Genomic DNA, 16,420 nt, shown 5'->3' on the forward strand with positions numbered 1-16,420 from the left:
AGCTACTTTTGGCTATCATAGAAAGGGGTTAGGTTAGGTTAGGAAATGAAAGTTTCAGGAATGGGTCTACAGGCCAAAATGTGCCCAGGATGGTACTTTAAAGTACCTACCTCCACTCCTCCCTCTAGAGGGTCCTGACCTTTGATGACCTTTAAAAATCTGTGTGTTATAAAAGTGAAATCTTGCAAAATAGATTTTCTGATTAAATAAAGTCCTACAACAAAATTGTTTTCAGCTTCACAACTTTGCTTGATAAAATTTTGTTATTCATTTTATTGACTTATGAATAAAGTAAACATACCACTCAATGCCTTTTTTTATGCTCCTTCCAAATATAATAGTCATTTTTGTCAGTAATGAATTTTACCCCCACCCCTATATATAGGGCCTACCAATTCAGGGTATATATTTGCACATTAGGGGGGTGAGAGTAAATTTTATTTCTGATGTAATTGAGAGGTAAGTTTAAACTCCCCCCCCCATTCCACTAATGTGCAAATATATATTCCTGAATTGGTATATATAGGGGTGGGGGGTAAAGTTCATTTCCAACAAAAATCATTATTATATTTGGAAAGAATATAAAAAAGGCATTGAGTGGTACGTTTACTTTATTCATAAGTCAGTAATATGAATAATGAAAAAATTACCCTTTGCTCAATCCCAATATCTAAGGTTTTAAAGATATACAAATACATTTCCTAAATTTTGAAAAAAAAACAACTTTGATATAACTAAAAATTCTACTCAAATACCAGGAATTGCATCTTCAGAACTAAAGCCAGAGATAAAGAAATTGATCACTGAAAATTAAGGTAAAATGTATTTGAAATATTTCTTAAATTTTGGGAAAAAGCCTTGATGTTGCATACAATCCTGCTGAAATAATAGCAATTGCAGTTTCTAAAACTAGAGCAAGTAAAAAGAGACAGAAAACTCAAAACTAAGGTAAAACATTTTTTGTTAAAATTTGTAGATAGCTATAGACCTGTCATCTGTGCAATCTTCTAAGCTATAGAAATTAGAAGGGGCCAGAGATATTAGCTCAATGACACCTTCTCAAGATACATTTTAGACACTGATTCATTCTTGAAAGTTTCATTCAAATAACTCTGCTACTTACCCATATAGCAATAATCCCCTCAGCTAGAACTTTACCCAAAATTATTTTATTTGGCATTTGAACCAACTTTCAGTTACAAATAAGTACAAAAAATAATGCCAAACTCCCCAACAACCAAGAAACTTTTGAATATGGCCTAAGGCTATATCTGACCCCATTAGGGGGGCTAGGATTCAATTTTGACAGCAATAATTATTAGATCCTAAAACAGGGTCTAATATGGATCTTTTTTCCTGTCTGATTATTGCCCTACACTATACTTTTACCAAATTGCATTGCTAGCAAGATAAGGTTATCATGGCCTGCTGATTGTTTGCTTGTAATTATATGTCAACTTCAGTTTTAGTTGAGTTGTAGCTCAGCTTTCAGTTAGCATTAGCCCAATTGTTACTTGTTAAGAATCTGGTAAACATGCAAGAAAGACTGCATCAAGAATCTAATGAAAGCCTAATGAAAAACAGGTTTTTGCTGCCTTGTCAGGTATTGCTCACTCTGTGAAAAATGTTTAAACTTAAGAATATGTGGCCCAAATTTGTTCATAAACTATTATATTTTCATCCTATTTTGCTTTATTTAATTAGCATTAACCAAACTTCACTTCTCGTATGTTTACTGGATTCTTAACAAGTTCTGCCCAATCTTTGTCAAATCTAGTGTTGAATGAGTTCAAAGTGGCTAATTTGACTGAAGATCTCACCAGCTATCAGATATATACAACTATTTGGCTAGTACTTAGTTCTTGGAAGCAGAAATATTTAACCACTGTTGACCATTAGTTATGTTGTGACACTTTGGTTTCAAGCTGTGTTTAATTTATAGTGTTTTTGTGGGGGGTGGACAGTGATAGTTCTGAAAGTTGAAAATACCTTTAATGGAAAAATCAAAATGTTTTTTTACGCTTTCCTTTTATAGTAGAAGGGGCTGAATTTAAACCAAGAAATCATATCCTGTCAATTTGTATTAATAATTTTCGTTGGAAACTATGGAGGGGAGAATTATCATTATAAAGAATATTTCCCTAATGTAAATTTCATGCTAACTTTAACAATGTTTGATTTTGCAAAGGTCATTCCACTAGTTAGGCTGTCATTCATTTTGGTGATTACATAAATAGTTGTTTTGAAAGGGTGAAATTTCTGAATGTGTTTTTCATTTTATGAAAGCATTCAGCACAGTATATTTTAGAATTTCTTGAATACACTTGGATGTCTAAGCATTAAAGATATCAGTTTAAGGTTGTTTGAAAGTTATTTGTATAGGAGTCTATTAAATGTCATATAGATGAGTTTTTACACATATTTTTAGAGAAGTTCAGACGCACCTGTAGATATGTATGAGCAATTGATTAAGATTTCTTAATGTAGGAATGGTATATGATTGCAGACCAGGAGTTTTTTTTATATCAATTTTAGAATTGCTTAAGCCATGAGGGCTATCTTTAATGATTATCTATGGATATTAGAGTGTTCCATTGTTATGATACTTGTTTTGCTAGTAATTTTGTCACCACATAGAGTTGGACCTACACTGGCTTTCCTAGCAGATTTTGTGGGTCTTTATGCAGAGGAATAAGGTAGCTGAGAACCTGGGAATATTTAAAGTAATCAAAAAGGTAGGCCTATCTGTTAAGTAATGGGGTGAATTGATAATTTTTTTCTACTGTGTTAGTTTAAGGATGAACACACCACACAATGCTTCTTTCCATACTGATGATTCTAAATACACTAATTGCTACACTTGCAAATGCACCCCCCTTTTTTTGGGGGGGGGGGGGGGTGCAAAATCAGCAAAGTTTTCATATAGCCACGGGCTATATCTTGCCCTATTAGAAGGGGGCTGGATGGATTTGTGAGGGTAATGATTAGTATATTTGGAATCAGTGCTAAAAGGCACATTGAATGGTGTGTTCATCTTCTATCTAGCAAAGAAAGAAAAAAAACTGTAAATTTACAGGTAATGGTTCATATTGCTTAAAAGTTTTTTTTTGTAGAGTGAGTTAGTGAGATATATATTATTTTCTTTTCTCTGTTTGTTTTCTTGGTAGCTAAAGATTAGAAAAATGTTTAATTATATATAACCATTCCACTACAAGGTTTTTTTTTGTACCTTTCTGTTGGGGATTAGGTATTAGCAGTCTTTTCTGTTTGTAAAGAGATTGAATTTAATAAGAAGATGAGGGAAGTAAATATTCTTTTTTTTTGCCAAATCCCCCAAAATTAGGCTAAGTATATATGCAAAAATACTATAGTTTATATTATCTCTTCCAGGTCAACACTCAAAGGATAATATGCACAGTATGTGAAGACAGGTACCAGTGAATCAGATTTAAGTCTGTGAATGGAGTATGTGTAAATATATGAATAGTGAATAAATTTGTTTCTACATATTTAAATATTCAGTACCAGAATGAGTGATACCAGAATTGCTGATTACTTTGTGATTGCTGGTTTAGGTGACAAAAAGGAACCAGTGAAGGAAATATCTTTTGAGGGGAGTACTATAAAGGTTCATGATCATGTACCTATTACAGATATTTGTGTCATATTCCCTGCTCTTGGAGAGGGTATTCCTCCTGGATATGGATGTATAGAATATACCCCATCTGGTGAGTTTTTATTTTGTATGACTTATCTTTCAGGCTTATTTCATATACTATAAGCATGCTAGACCTTCCCCCTAAAAAAACAAACAAAACAAAATATATAAGCAAGGCAGAAGCATGGTACAAATGCAAGCATAACATAAGCAGGGTGCAAAAGCACAAGCATAGTAGGATGCTGTATCTTCTTTATTTTGTCCTTCAAAAGGCCCACACATTTTTGGGAGGAACATTAAGCAAACACTAGAACCAAACTCAGCTGGCTTACACTCCATTATTGACTACCTTCATAAAGGTATATGTAAGAAGGTATAAGGCTTGCTTCTTTTATGTGGTCTACTACTACTCATAACTACTACTTTGATGTCTTCCTCTTACACCAACTCTGCTGATAGGTTGAGCCTTTCAGGGGGTGCAATAGGCTTTTCTAATCCATGTTCTGGCTGGTTCAGGAAAACCAATACCCATAGTATAGGTCTGTGTGGTCTCATCTCGGAAGGTTTAGCAAGCACCCTAAGACCTTTGTGGGATGTTATCTTTGTTAAGTTAGTGCTAGTGATGTTTGGGGATAAAGGGAGCTGAAGTTTTTGTGATTTGACTCTGCTGGAGACATGGAATCTGTTCCAGTGAGCTTGGTTGGAGATTTGTTTTGTGGTACAGCTGACCTGGGTGTGCATTGACAAATATTGGGATTGTATTGTGAATGACCAGAAAGATGTTTTCTGTTCCTTCTAATCACAGATTCCTTTTCTGTTTCCACTTTAAATGATCTTGGCTGTCATGAATGACCAACAACCGTTTCTGGATTCCAAACACCTTGTGGGAAAATTTGAGTACAAACATTATCACATACTTCAAGTGGATCTAGAGCTTTTGCTGATTTATCATAATGATGCTCTTGCTGTTGACAACTCTCATGACTTCTAAGAAATACTTCAACAGGTACTAATTTATTTTATAGATGATTGACCATGCATGGTAGTGTTGATTGTAACTACTGCCTCATAAGGAGTTGTGCAGGGGAAGCAATGCTGTCTAAAGGTGTATTCATATAGTCCAATAATTTCAGATAGGGGTCATCACTATTTTCAGATGCTTTTGTCATCAAGCTGTTGGCAGTCTGCACTAGTTTTCCAATTAGGCCATATGACTGTGGGTAGGTTGGACTGGATTTGATGTAAGTGAAGCTCCAGGCCTCTGCAAATCTTTGGAATTCTGCTGAGGGGTATGCAGGCCATTATCTGGTATGAATGTCAATAGTATGCTGTATCTAGTAAAATGAGTTTTGAATTTACCAAATACTGTATTTGAAGTTAAGCTGCTCAATTTATCAGCTTAAAAAAGCTATGATAATCTGAAGTTATTAATAAACAACTTGAAAAGTTGAGATGCAACCTTCTGCTAGGGAAGAGGTGGGATGGAATGGTGAATTAAAGGCTCATTCTGATTTGAAGGCATATTCTCAGCACACATCTAAATATAGCCTACTCCTCAATATCCACATTCAGACCTACCATGTATGCCAATTGCTTTGTTTTCTCCACACCAAGGTGGGCTGCATGCAATTGTTTAGGATTTCAGGTTGTAGTGTCTAGGGTATTACAGTTATGTCTCCTTTAAAGATAATACCATTTTCAGCTGAAAGTTTGTGCTCAATGCTCAAATAATTGACTATGCTTGACCAGCACATTTTTCTGCAGCTTCACCATCCAGACTCTTTGGCCTTGAGAACAGCATTCAGCTGGGAGTCTTAATTTGTTTTCAGCTTGATAGCTGCCAATTTTTTGTCACTTACTGATGTGTGTTTGATGATTTAGTCTACATATACATCTATTTGCTTCTGCAGTTTTTCATTTGTGGTAGGTAAGTGCATCTATTTCCTATTTGATACCTCTGCTGATTTACCTCTGATTTACCTGCAGATTTTGCGGTTGTTTTGCAGGCTCTGCATTTTGTTACAGCACTTACTAAAGTCAAGGAATCCCCTTCAGCCAGGAATCTCTCTCTGACTGCCTGGTTTCTTATTCCACAGACAATTCGATCATGAAACATCTCATTAGGTTCCATGGAAAGGTAAGGTTTGGCTAATGTCTTTAAGTCAATAATGTACTTTCCCAGACTTTTTCCTTCTAGCTGGTCCTGCTTTTGAAAAAGAAACCTAGCAAAGAGAGTGTTTTTCTTTGGGCTAGCATATTTTCGGAACTGTGTTAGGAAAGGCTCTAATTTGTGGGTATCACCATTCTCAAATTCAAAGGTATTGAACCCTTTTCTCCTATTGCTGCCTTTTCTCCTATCCAAATTAGAAGGTAAGCAAACATAGATTTTCCAGTTTTCCCAGACAGCAGTGTGGCAAACATGAGTTGTGCATGCTGCTCAAATTGATTCCGTTTCTTTGCAAGGGAACTAGAGTCCCAATTTATAATAGGCTGTTGAACATCCATGGGAACTTGAAAGATCCAACTTCTGACACCATGCAATATATGTATTAATACAATTTAATGACACAGGCGACCTAAAAAATAAGCTACATATAAGCATTTCGTATAGCCAAATTTTGTGATGTGGGTACATTACAGAATACAGCTTCAGTAAGTTTTTTTTTATTTGAAAGACCTACACTTCATAGAAGTGTTCACAAGACTTTGCATTTGGCAGTTTTTCAGCTGTTGTAATGTTTTGACTGCTAGAAGGATGCTGTCAGAAAAAATGGTTTGATGATTTGGTGTTTGCCACCTTAATGAGGATAATATTTTTATTTGAAAACTGATGGTCAGAAGGAATTTTTATGTAAATTTGGATGTTAGATACCTATCAGAAGATGTAACTTGATTCATCAATTTTTATTAGTGATATATTTTTTTGTATTTTCGAATCTATTGGAAAAACTTCGTGTAATCCATGTTCTATTGACCCCAACATTTATTGTAGTATCATCCATAATAGAGATCAAGCCTTTTAATTAGCCAGAGTTTGATGATTCTGGTAACTTGTATCTTCTCTTTGACTAATTCGCAGGAATGATTGGGAAAAGGTCATGTACAAGGGGTTTTTGTGGATTCGTGGGGCCTATATGGAGGACAGAAGGATTGTGTTCTGATTTCTGTTTTTTTTCTGGTAGAGGTGGGGTCTCAATATTTCGGAAGAAGTAGCAGTCTTTTTTTATAATCTTGAAAGTATTATTACACTTTTTGGACTGGTTGTCTTGGGCAATAAAAAAAAAAAAAAAAAAAAAAAAAGGATCACAACACATTTTTAGATTCCAAAATAGCATCATGGTTTGGGGAGAAAACCCAAACCAGTTTCCAACCAATAATGCAGATAGATCAGTCTCTACTATTGCATCAATTTTCTAAAATATTTCCTATATAAGTCAGTCAGTTTTATTGATAACTATACTAATATGACTGACTAATAAGTCAATTAGTTTTATTTTTAAAATATATCTTTTCCTAAATTTATTTGTAACTTGCCTCTTCTCTGGATCAGTTTGATGTTCTAATTGGTCTAAAAATAAATTGGTCTAAAAAATAAATAAGAAAATATAGCATCATAAAATGGGAAGAAACACATAACAGTGTAACCAATAATGCAGAGCAGTCAATTGCACCGTTTTCACTGTCCTAGTTGTTAGTTATGTTCTTTCACTTTCAAATTTGCTTGAATTCAGATTTATTGGTAGCATTTTGCGATGATCTCAATTTTCTCATCTTTTTCACTCTATTCTTAGTTTCTTTTATTTCTAAAATCTCTCCTTTTCCAAGTTTATTTGTAACTTGATTTATAAAGCTTCACTAGATCAGTTTTATCTTCTAATTGACCTAAATACAATAAAGAGTATAAGATGATTTTTTGTTCTTGGTAGTAAAATTATTATTATTATATTGTTATTATTATTATTATTATTATTTTATTTTTATTTTATATTATTATTATTTTTTGTCCTTAATTTAATTATAGAGTTAGTTTTTCGGGTGAAAGAAAAATCCCCCCTCCCAATCTCGAAGGCCCGGATCTGCTTTCACTTTTAATATAGATTTTACATGCGGCACAAAAGCCTTGTTTTATGTCACCAACCTGTAATTTTTTCTTTGGAAATGTTTTTTGTTGCTGTCTTCAAAATTATGCGGGTATCTCTAGAACAAGAATTGGATTCCTACTCAATGCGTACCATCATAACCTCAATGGGATCCAAAGCTTGCACACGGCTACACCCTAGAACGATGAAATTTCAATTAGTTTGTCTCCTAGTTTATGTTAGTTAGGTACCAAATGAGAAAAATATAAGGTCGCCTAAAATATAAGGTCATAGAAGGCTAAAAATATAAGGTCATATAAGGTCACAAAGTTGATTCTCATTAAGAAGGGTTTTGTCTAAAACATAGATGTCCACAGGGGTTACAATTGGGGGAAGGGGCAGGGGGAAATTGCTTTCTGTATTTTTTTTGTCCCTCCCCATAGATTTGGAAAATACCTTTTTTGGTATTTTCATTGGGAAATGTGATTTTCTCTTTTTTGTCATAAAAAATTGGAAAAACAAACAAAATTTCCCCCTGCTAGACTTTGGAAAAGATATTTTGCTCTCCTCTACATTGTTCGTGAATTGGTGCCCCTGGATACCTGCTGATCCAACCCCCAGGTTAGAGCAGGGTCAAAATAATATCTAAGGAAGGGAAACAAATATGAAAAAGGTGGATAAAATATTTATCAGAGTGCTGTTCTTAAGAACAAACTTGGGGTTAGTTTCTGAATAAAAAAAAAAAACAAACAACAACTGAGAAATGGAACTTTTGGACAAATACTAAAACGAAAAAATCAATAAATTAAAGCCAAAAACAACATAGGACTAAAAGAGATCACACAAGAACGAATGAATTTAATAAAATCGAAGATGAAATTGTGTGACTTCTAAATGGACTAACTTTAGAAATGTATTTATATGGAAAATAGGCTAACTTACAGTTGCGCTGTTTACAAAACCTATAAAGTATACGTATGCAAAATACATAGGCCTATACATAATGATGAGCGAAAATTTCAATCGGATTTAGCGGGTTAGATAACCCTGCTCCGTAACGAATGTTTCAGTTCTTTATTTACAAAAGTGTGAAACAGTGTTTTTTTTTTCTTTGTGCAGGGTTGCGTCAAACCAGAGATTGTAGAATATGGAGAGAGGAGTAATTTAGATCGATATTTTTAGTTCTATTCCCCTTTTGAAATAAAAAAAGAAAAGTGGAACTGTGCCTCATCAAGGAATTATTTTTGGACGCTCTGTGCTACAAAACACGAACTCTGGCACTAACAGAGCCAAAGTGCCATGCAAAGTGTGAGCAAAACGGCTAAGTGTGAGACATGTAGTTTGGTTAAAACGTAAGATGTTGCATTCCATTTCTAAACAAAAAAAAATGTCTGTATGTTTATAGACAATAATTTAACAGCTTTTTTAAGCTGTTAGTAAATTATAGACTGTAATGAAAGATTATTATAGACAATACTTTGATTGCTTCATTGAGTTGATGTATTTGAGACTATTCATTTATGTGTAGTATTGAAGAATGGATTTATAGAATTGTTACCGTGAATGTCCGAAATCTGGTTAATGTCGACATTTACCGGTGAATGTCCGAAATTCTTTTTTTCTGTTTGGATTCATTTAGCTTAGCGAGTCACCTTTTACTGTCTTACGCAAGCTATGATGGTAAAAGTTAAAGTTAAATTAGGTTATGTTAATTTAGGTTAGGTTAAACTTGGTTGTAAATATCGGAAACGGGTTAAAAACCTAACATAGCCCAACCTAACTAAACCTTGTCTAACCTAACCTGTTTTCATCAAACCTTGCATTAAACTGAAAAAGTTGACTGGCAACGCTGACTAAATCCAAGGAAAAAAAAAGGTATTTTGGACATTCACCGGTGAATGTCGACATTCCCGAATTTCACAAAATGATGGTCTTGGTCCTCTTGATTTACCATTTAAAAGTACATATTTGTTTACCCAATGTACATAATGGTACATATATATTTACCATTTAAAAGTACTTGATTTACATATTTAAAAGTCAGGTGCGTTTTATTTTAGAGGATCAAGAAATTTAGTACTAGCAGGGACTGGTTGACAATTCGATAATATTGAAACATTGTAATGTGGCTAAATCTTGTTTTGGATAGGGGTGGTGTGCTTGTCCGCTCTGTAAAGATGAGGTAGAGAATTTGGACCATTTTCTCTGGTAGTGTCTGGTGCTTTCTTATTTAAGTGGAAAATATTTAAGTGGGATGGATTTGCTGCTTCCTGGCTTTAAAGTAGAAGCCCAACAACATTAACTCGAGTTGGTGTGTGTTTAGATTAGTTAAAAAATCTTTTTCCACAAAATAAGTTTGCAAAGAAAAGTAAAGAACTCCATTAAACCAAAAATGAGCAAAAATAAAATCAAATAATCTACCAACCGTGAAACTACCACAAATCAGCATCGATAAATAAATGAAACCTAAAACGAACAGAAATTACAATAAATTACCGAGTCAAACTCAAAACGAGCAGAAATTATAGTATGGGTAGGGCTCAAAACCCCTATGCCTTCCCAAGGCCAGAATATAATTTGCACTTTACTGAAAAAATTTAAACGTTTTTACTTTTATAACTTTAATAAATCAAATAATATTAACATTTTGATTACTAAATATCAGTATATGTATATTAAACTGACAATGCACATTCATTTGTATTTTTTACAACTCCTTCGATACGAAGTGCAATGGTCCAAGACCAAGAAAAAAAAATACATTGTGCCCACATCGTTCTTTACTTAGGCAGCGCTATTGCGCTGCTTGGAGAGACGTAAACATTTATACGATCAAATTGTTTCGTTTCTAGATTATGTGTTTTTACTTTGTAATTGGAAACATTTTTTGTTTCGTATGCATTTTGTTTGTAGTTTGGGGGTGCTACCATTTTGGCGAACCGTCGCAAGAACGAAACGTCATAACATCGAACCGTCAGAACCTCGAACCGTCGTAACATCTAAAAAATTTATAAGTTTATATAGAGTAATAAGTATATAATAGTTCAGAAACAAATTTCGGCTAGGGGGTAAGGGTAAAGCATAGCATATATTAAATACGTAACCTAACCTAACCTAGGTACCTTTCCCCCCATAAACCCCAAAAAACTAAAGTTTTAAAATTGTCGATGTTATGACGGTTCGAGGTTCTGACGGATTTTTTTGTCGATGTTATGACGGATTTTGTACTGCTCGTGACGTTCGTGCTCCTGACGGTTCGATATTATGACGCCTTTCCGTAGTTCTTTAGTGATTTCCTTGTTTTGTATACTTTTTTTTTCTGTGTACATAGCCCTTGGGCTTTTGAAGTATACTAATCTATCTATTCCATTGCATAGTTGCTATAAGTGTCACACACACCAACTTACACAAGGGGGAGGTTAATGGATCACTCATTGGAAGAGGGAGGGAGGCTTAAAAATGTATTTGGAGGGTAAAGTTTGTCAAATTGTCCCTGAGAGTCCTGTTGTATCAATCGGACTGGGAGAGGGGGAGAAATTTAAACCATAGCCTTTATTCATTTGAAGAATTATATTTAGATTGTGTTAAGAATAGGTGCTAAGGAGGAGGCAGTATTGCGGAAAACTAGAGTATAAGATAAAATCCTAAATTCATATGCTTAACTGTACGGGAGGGATGGGTAGGGGATACCACCCTAAGATCAAGGATGGTGTTAGAAAATCCACATAAATGAGCAAATCCATTCTAAGAGTATTATGAATGTTTTTAGTGTATTTTAAAGAGAGAGGGGATTGAGAAGGGAAGTATCCCTATAATAAATAGTGTAGTTTTTTTCATTTCAGTCTCAAATTCCTTTCTTTTTTTTTTTTTATTAATAATTTTATGTAAGATCTCAATCAATTGACTATGGATTGTTAATGTTTACTGCATGAAATATCAGTTGTTTATTTATTTAAAAGCATTATTTCAATTTTTGGAAATCTTGCAATATATAAGAGAATTTATTTGGTGTGGGGGGATATTTAAGAACTTGCGCAAAATGAATGAATTAATTCAATAATATTATAAACTGTTAGAAAAATAATAACAAACTTCGATATTTTATTCTTCTATTTTGAGGTGAGGGGGGGGGGGTGGACACCCAAATATTTGAGCAACCAGTGAATTCCCTTTTGAAAATCAAGCATCAGACACCCACACAAGAATTTGTTTGCAATCTATACGATAATTTATTTGGTGTGGGGGGATATTTAAGAACTTGCGCAAAATGAATGAATTAATTCAATAATATTATAAACTGTTAGAAAAATAATAACAAACTTCGATATTTTCTTCTTTTTTTGGGTTGAAGGGGGAGGGGCACCCAAATATTTGAGCATCCAGTGAATTCCCTTTTGAACATAAAGCATCAGACACCCACACAAGAATTTGTTTGATGCTGATAGGGTGAAAATATATATAAAAAAAAATGCAAAAAATAGGTGAACTTTTTCTATCAGGCTTGTCCTCAGTTATCTGAAATTCATATATCCAAAGGCTATATTAGTAGACCAAAGCATGGCCATGTCCGTTTCCTAGGTATCCTCCTAGATGAAAATTTATCTTTTAAACACCATATTGATTTGATTAAAGTGAAGGTATGCAGAAACCTCGGTAATTCTAAGAATCCTATTTCATAGCTTAATTCATTCTTATGTTCCCTATTGCCCAGTCATATGGATGTCTACTTTCCCTTCTTCTCTCATACCGCTTTTGAATACTTACGATAAAGCTATAAATCTTATTCAGGATGTAAATCGTTCGTCAACTAAACCGTTACTTGATATTAAAAAAAAAACTTGATATTCTTTCCTGTCAGTCTTTTGCTTTTCTTCAGCTCCATGGTGATAATCCTAGGTCCCTTAGATTTACGTCTTCTTTTGTACCTGATCGGCCAAATTATCAGCTCCGTAGTTCTCTAAATATCCAAATTCCGCATACACCAACAATAAGATCCGATTTTAATCCTTACCAAAGTATAAACACATATTGAACAAGTACTGACAAAACTCTCCAAAAGTGACCCCGCGTACCTAAGCGCCTCTAGAGGAAAAATGATGTACTACTTAATCGCTCCGAGCCAATAAATTAAATTTAATACAGCTTTTACGGAACAAGTATAATTTCCTACGGAACTTAGGTTATTATCCCCCAGTTTCGCTATGGAATCGTCTCCGGAGACGCGGACAAAGGGTCACTTTTTTTGTGTGGAGAGGATAGGTTTTGTCAGTACTTGTTGTATGTGTTTATACTTTGATCCTTACGTTGCGTGTCATTTGACATGGAACACCCTTCCCGATTCGGCTTGAGAATGCCACTCGTTTGGCACCTTCAAAAGACTCGTAAAATTTTTTTGTTTTCATGTGATCTATCTTTCCGTGACGTATATGGTGCTATCCATTTTTTTCATTATTATTATTATATTTATAGATGGCTTATGTAGTGAACTCTCCATGTTATTGTTGTTGTTTTTTTTCTTCCATATTTTTTCTTCCATAGCACGTGCTTTACAAGTTAAGAGTTTAAATGTTTATATGTTTAAATGTTAATGTTATGTCTATATGTTTTAATGTTAAGAGTATAAATCTTTAATGTTTATGTGACCTTTTTCATAATCCCCCTCCTTCAGGCTATGGAGCCTTTGTGGGGATTTGTAGATTGTTATTTAATTATTTTACTGTTATATGGAAAATAAATCTATCTATCTATCTATCAGCCTCCAATATTGCTCAAAATGTTGTTGAGTTCGGCAGCATAGGCGTACTATTCCTCATTACAGAAGGCGCATATAGGAAGGGAGTTTCGGCCTTACAGACTATTCTAACCTTGAATAGCCTAAGGGAGAAGAATACTCCGAAGCAGGGCAGGCCTACAAAGTGTTTTGCCTCCAAATTGCTACTGACATTATTCGTTTTCGATTTTACCTAACTGGAAGTGTCGTTAAGTTCCAATGCTCATAGATCGTCCCTTCGAAAAGATTAAATAAAAAAAACAAGTTTTCTTAACTGAAAGTAAGGAGTCACATTAAAACTTAAAACGAACAGAAATTATTCCGTATATGAAAGGGGTGGTCCCCTCCTCAACGCCTCGCTCTTTACGCTAAAGTTTATTTATTCTTTTAAAAAAGACAAGTAAAAGAAAGTAAAAAAAGACAAATAAATAAACACACATCCGTGATCTGGCAAAAAAGTAAAAGCAAAAAATTCAAAAACTGAATTTGAAGAAATAACAAAAAATTTAAATACGTTATTGAAATGGTCTGTATGTCAAAAATAAAATACAAAATGAAAACGTGGGTATAATCAAAATTTTGTTCTTTGATAGACGCTTTTGATAATACCCACGTTTTCATTTTGTAATTTTTTTTTTTGACATACAGACCATTTCAATAACGTATTTAAATTTTTTGTTATTTCTTCAAATTCAGTTTTTGAATTTTACTTTCTTCTGGCAAAAAATACAAGTTTCCGCATTTTTGCAGATAGAAGCTACAAACTTCTATAGTAGGGTTCTCTGATACGCTGAATCTGATGGTGTGATTTTCATTGAAGTTTGATGACTTTTAGGGGGTTGTTACCCTCTTTTTTCGAAAATAAGGCACATTTTTTCAGGCGCTTAACTTTTCATGGGTAAGATTAAACTTGATGAAACTTATATATTTGAAATCAGCATAAAAATTTGATTCTTTTGATGTATCTATTGGTATCAAAATTCCGAACTATTGGTATCAAAAGCTCCTTACTTACAGTTCGTTACCACGAACTGTTTGATTGTCCAGCTCTTGTTTTATGTGCATAACTTGTATGTCCAACTAATGTGTTCTTTATTTTAGGCTTAGTAGCTGATTTAAATTATGGGAGCATTAGGAGTCCAGAATGTTATTTGTGCTATAAAAGGGGAAGAGACAAGCCGCCGATTACTGATATTGGGTAAAGTATTTGTCATTTTATCATTCATCATTTTCATTTTATCAGGCCTATTTCCATTTTTGAATTTTGGCAATGAATACATGTAGACACAGGTTGAATCCATAGGGGGGATTGAAAAAAAAAATGCATTTTAAGTCACTGCTTTCAGATTTTCGTCAAGGGAGGGGACTCGGTTCCCTCAAAGCCAAATAATTCTGGTTTGCGGTAGGCTTGGTGTGGCTTGTTTGGGGTAGCCGGATAAATTATTACGTATAATTTTTTTACGTATTTTTTGCGTTAAATTAGAGTGCGTTCCGGATGGTGATAGGAGGGATTTCTCAAGACTGGTCCAGGGAATCCTCTCCTAAAGAAATTGTGGTATATAGATTTCCTGATTTTCCCTCGCCCCCGAGAGGGGGCATGTGCACACAGGTTGAGATCATAGGGGGGGGGGGGGATTAAAATTGAAAAAGATGCATTTTAAGTCACTGCTTTCAGATTTTCGTCAAAGGACGGAACTTTGTCTCCTCAAAGTCAAATAATTCTGGTTCGTGGTAGGCTTGGTGTGGCTTGTTTAGGGTAGCCGGATAAATTATTACATATAATGTGTTAAATGAGGGTGCATTCCGGATCGTGACAGGAAGGATGCCTCAAGACTGGTCCAGGGAATCCTCTCCTAGAGAAATTGTGGTACATAGATTTCTTTATTTTTCCTCGCCCCCATAGAGGGATTTGTCTTGTTTGCACTAATGTAAAGAGTCAAATTCTGAAAATGACGAACATACTTCCTTAATTGGTTCCATTTCTAAGTCTTAAAGGTGTTTTCAGTCGGATACTGGGGGTCGGATAAAGGGGGGTTGGAGCGATTGGGCCCAATCGGAACCTGCATTTGAAAGGGTATCAAAATGAACATAGATTTTGTCCGAAATTTACAGTAAATTGCTTTTGACAATAATGAGAAAATTGTGAATTATTCAAATAATCAAAAATATATTTATTTTAAGTTCGCATTGCTGGATGAGATTTATTAATGTATTTATTATTTGACACACACACACACACACATATATATATATATATATATATATATATATATATATATATATATATATATATATATATATATATATATATATATATATATATATATATATATATATATATATATATATATACAGACATATATCCGAAGAAGAAGAAAATTTTGCCCTCTTCATTTGAAATTCAACTTACATTTAGGTAGTATACTGCTACTACTACTAATAACTCACCGCAGCACCAAGCCACAGTACAGCTACGCATGCTCCTTTCATCCCAATCTATTCAAAGGTTCCATCTTTACACCCACCCAGGAAGTTCCCAATTCCATTAAATTTTTCTTTTTGACACCCTTCAACGCCAACCTCGGACGACCTGCTTTCCGTTTAGCCCTAGACGGTTGGCCGAAAAGGACAATATTCGGTAATCTGTCATTCGTCATCTGAAAAACGTGCCCTAGCCATCTCAAGCTTTCTTTCATTATAACCCTAGAAAGCGGGAATGAAGCACATTTTTCGTTTGCCGAGCATTTGCATGCTCGGCAAATGCTTTTTAACAGCAGGCGTGCATGAATGAGTCGTTTTAGGGTCATATTTTTGAAGATTTGCATCAATGAGCCTGAATTAATCGTGCCTTCTGTAGCAAAAACGAGGTATGTAAGCTTCCCTTTGGAGTCCTTTCCAGGCTAAGTAACTCTC

General features: G+C 34.4%; 1 protein-coding gene across 3 annotated transcripts in view; it reads left to right on the forward strand.

The window, feature by feature from the left end:
* Nucleotides 1–16,420, forward strand: part of Crag (DENN domain-containing protein Crag) — a 167,864-nt gene that overhangs the window by 972 nt on the left and 150,472 nt on the right. For all 3 annotated transcript variants that reach the window (XM_089102130.1, XM_089102132.1, XM_089102131.1), the window contains exons 2-3: nucleotides 3,391–3,728; nucleotides 14,609–14,705. In XM_089102130.1, coding sequence (XP_088958256.1) covers nucleotides 3,530–3,728; nucleotides 14,609–14,705 — 296 coding nt within the window. In that variant the 5' untranslated portion in view covers nucleotides 3,391–3,529. The remainder of the gene's footprint in view (nucleotides 1–3,390; nucleotides 3,729–14,608; nucleotides 14,706–16,420) is intronic.

The sequence above is a fragment of the Artemia sp. Qi Xiang Cuo genome, chromosome 16 (genome assembly GCF_049724085.1).
Source record: "Artemia sp. Qi Xiang Cuo chromosome 16, ASM4972408v1, whole genome shotgun sequence".
In the NCBI taxonomy this organism is placed as follows: domain Eukaryota; kingdom Metazoa; phylum Arthropoda; class Branchiopoda; order Anostraca; family Artemiidae; genus Artemia; species Artemia sp. Qi Xiang Cuo.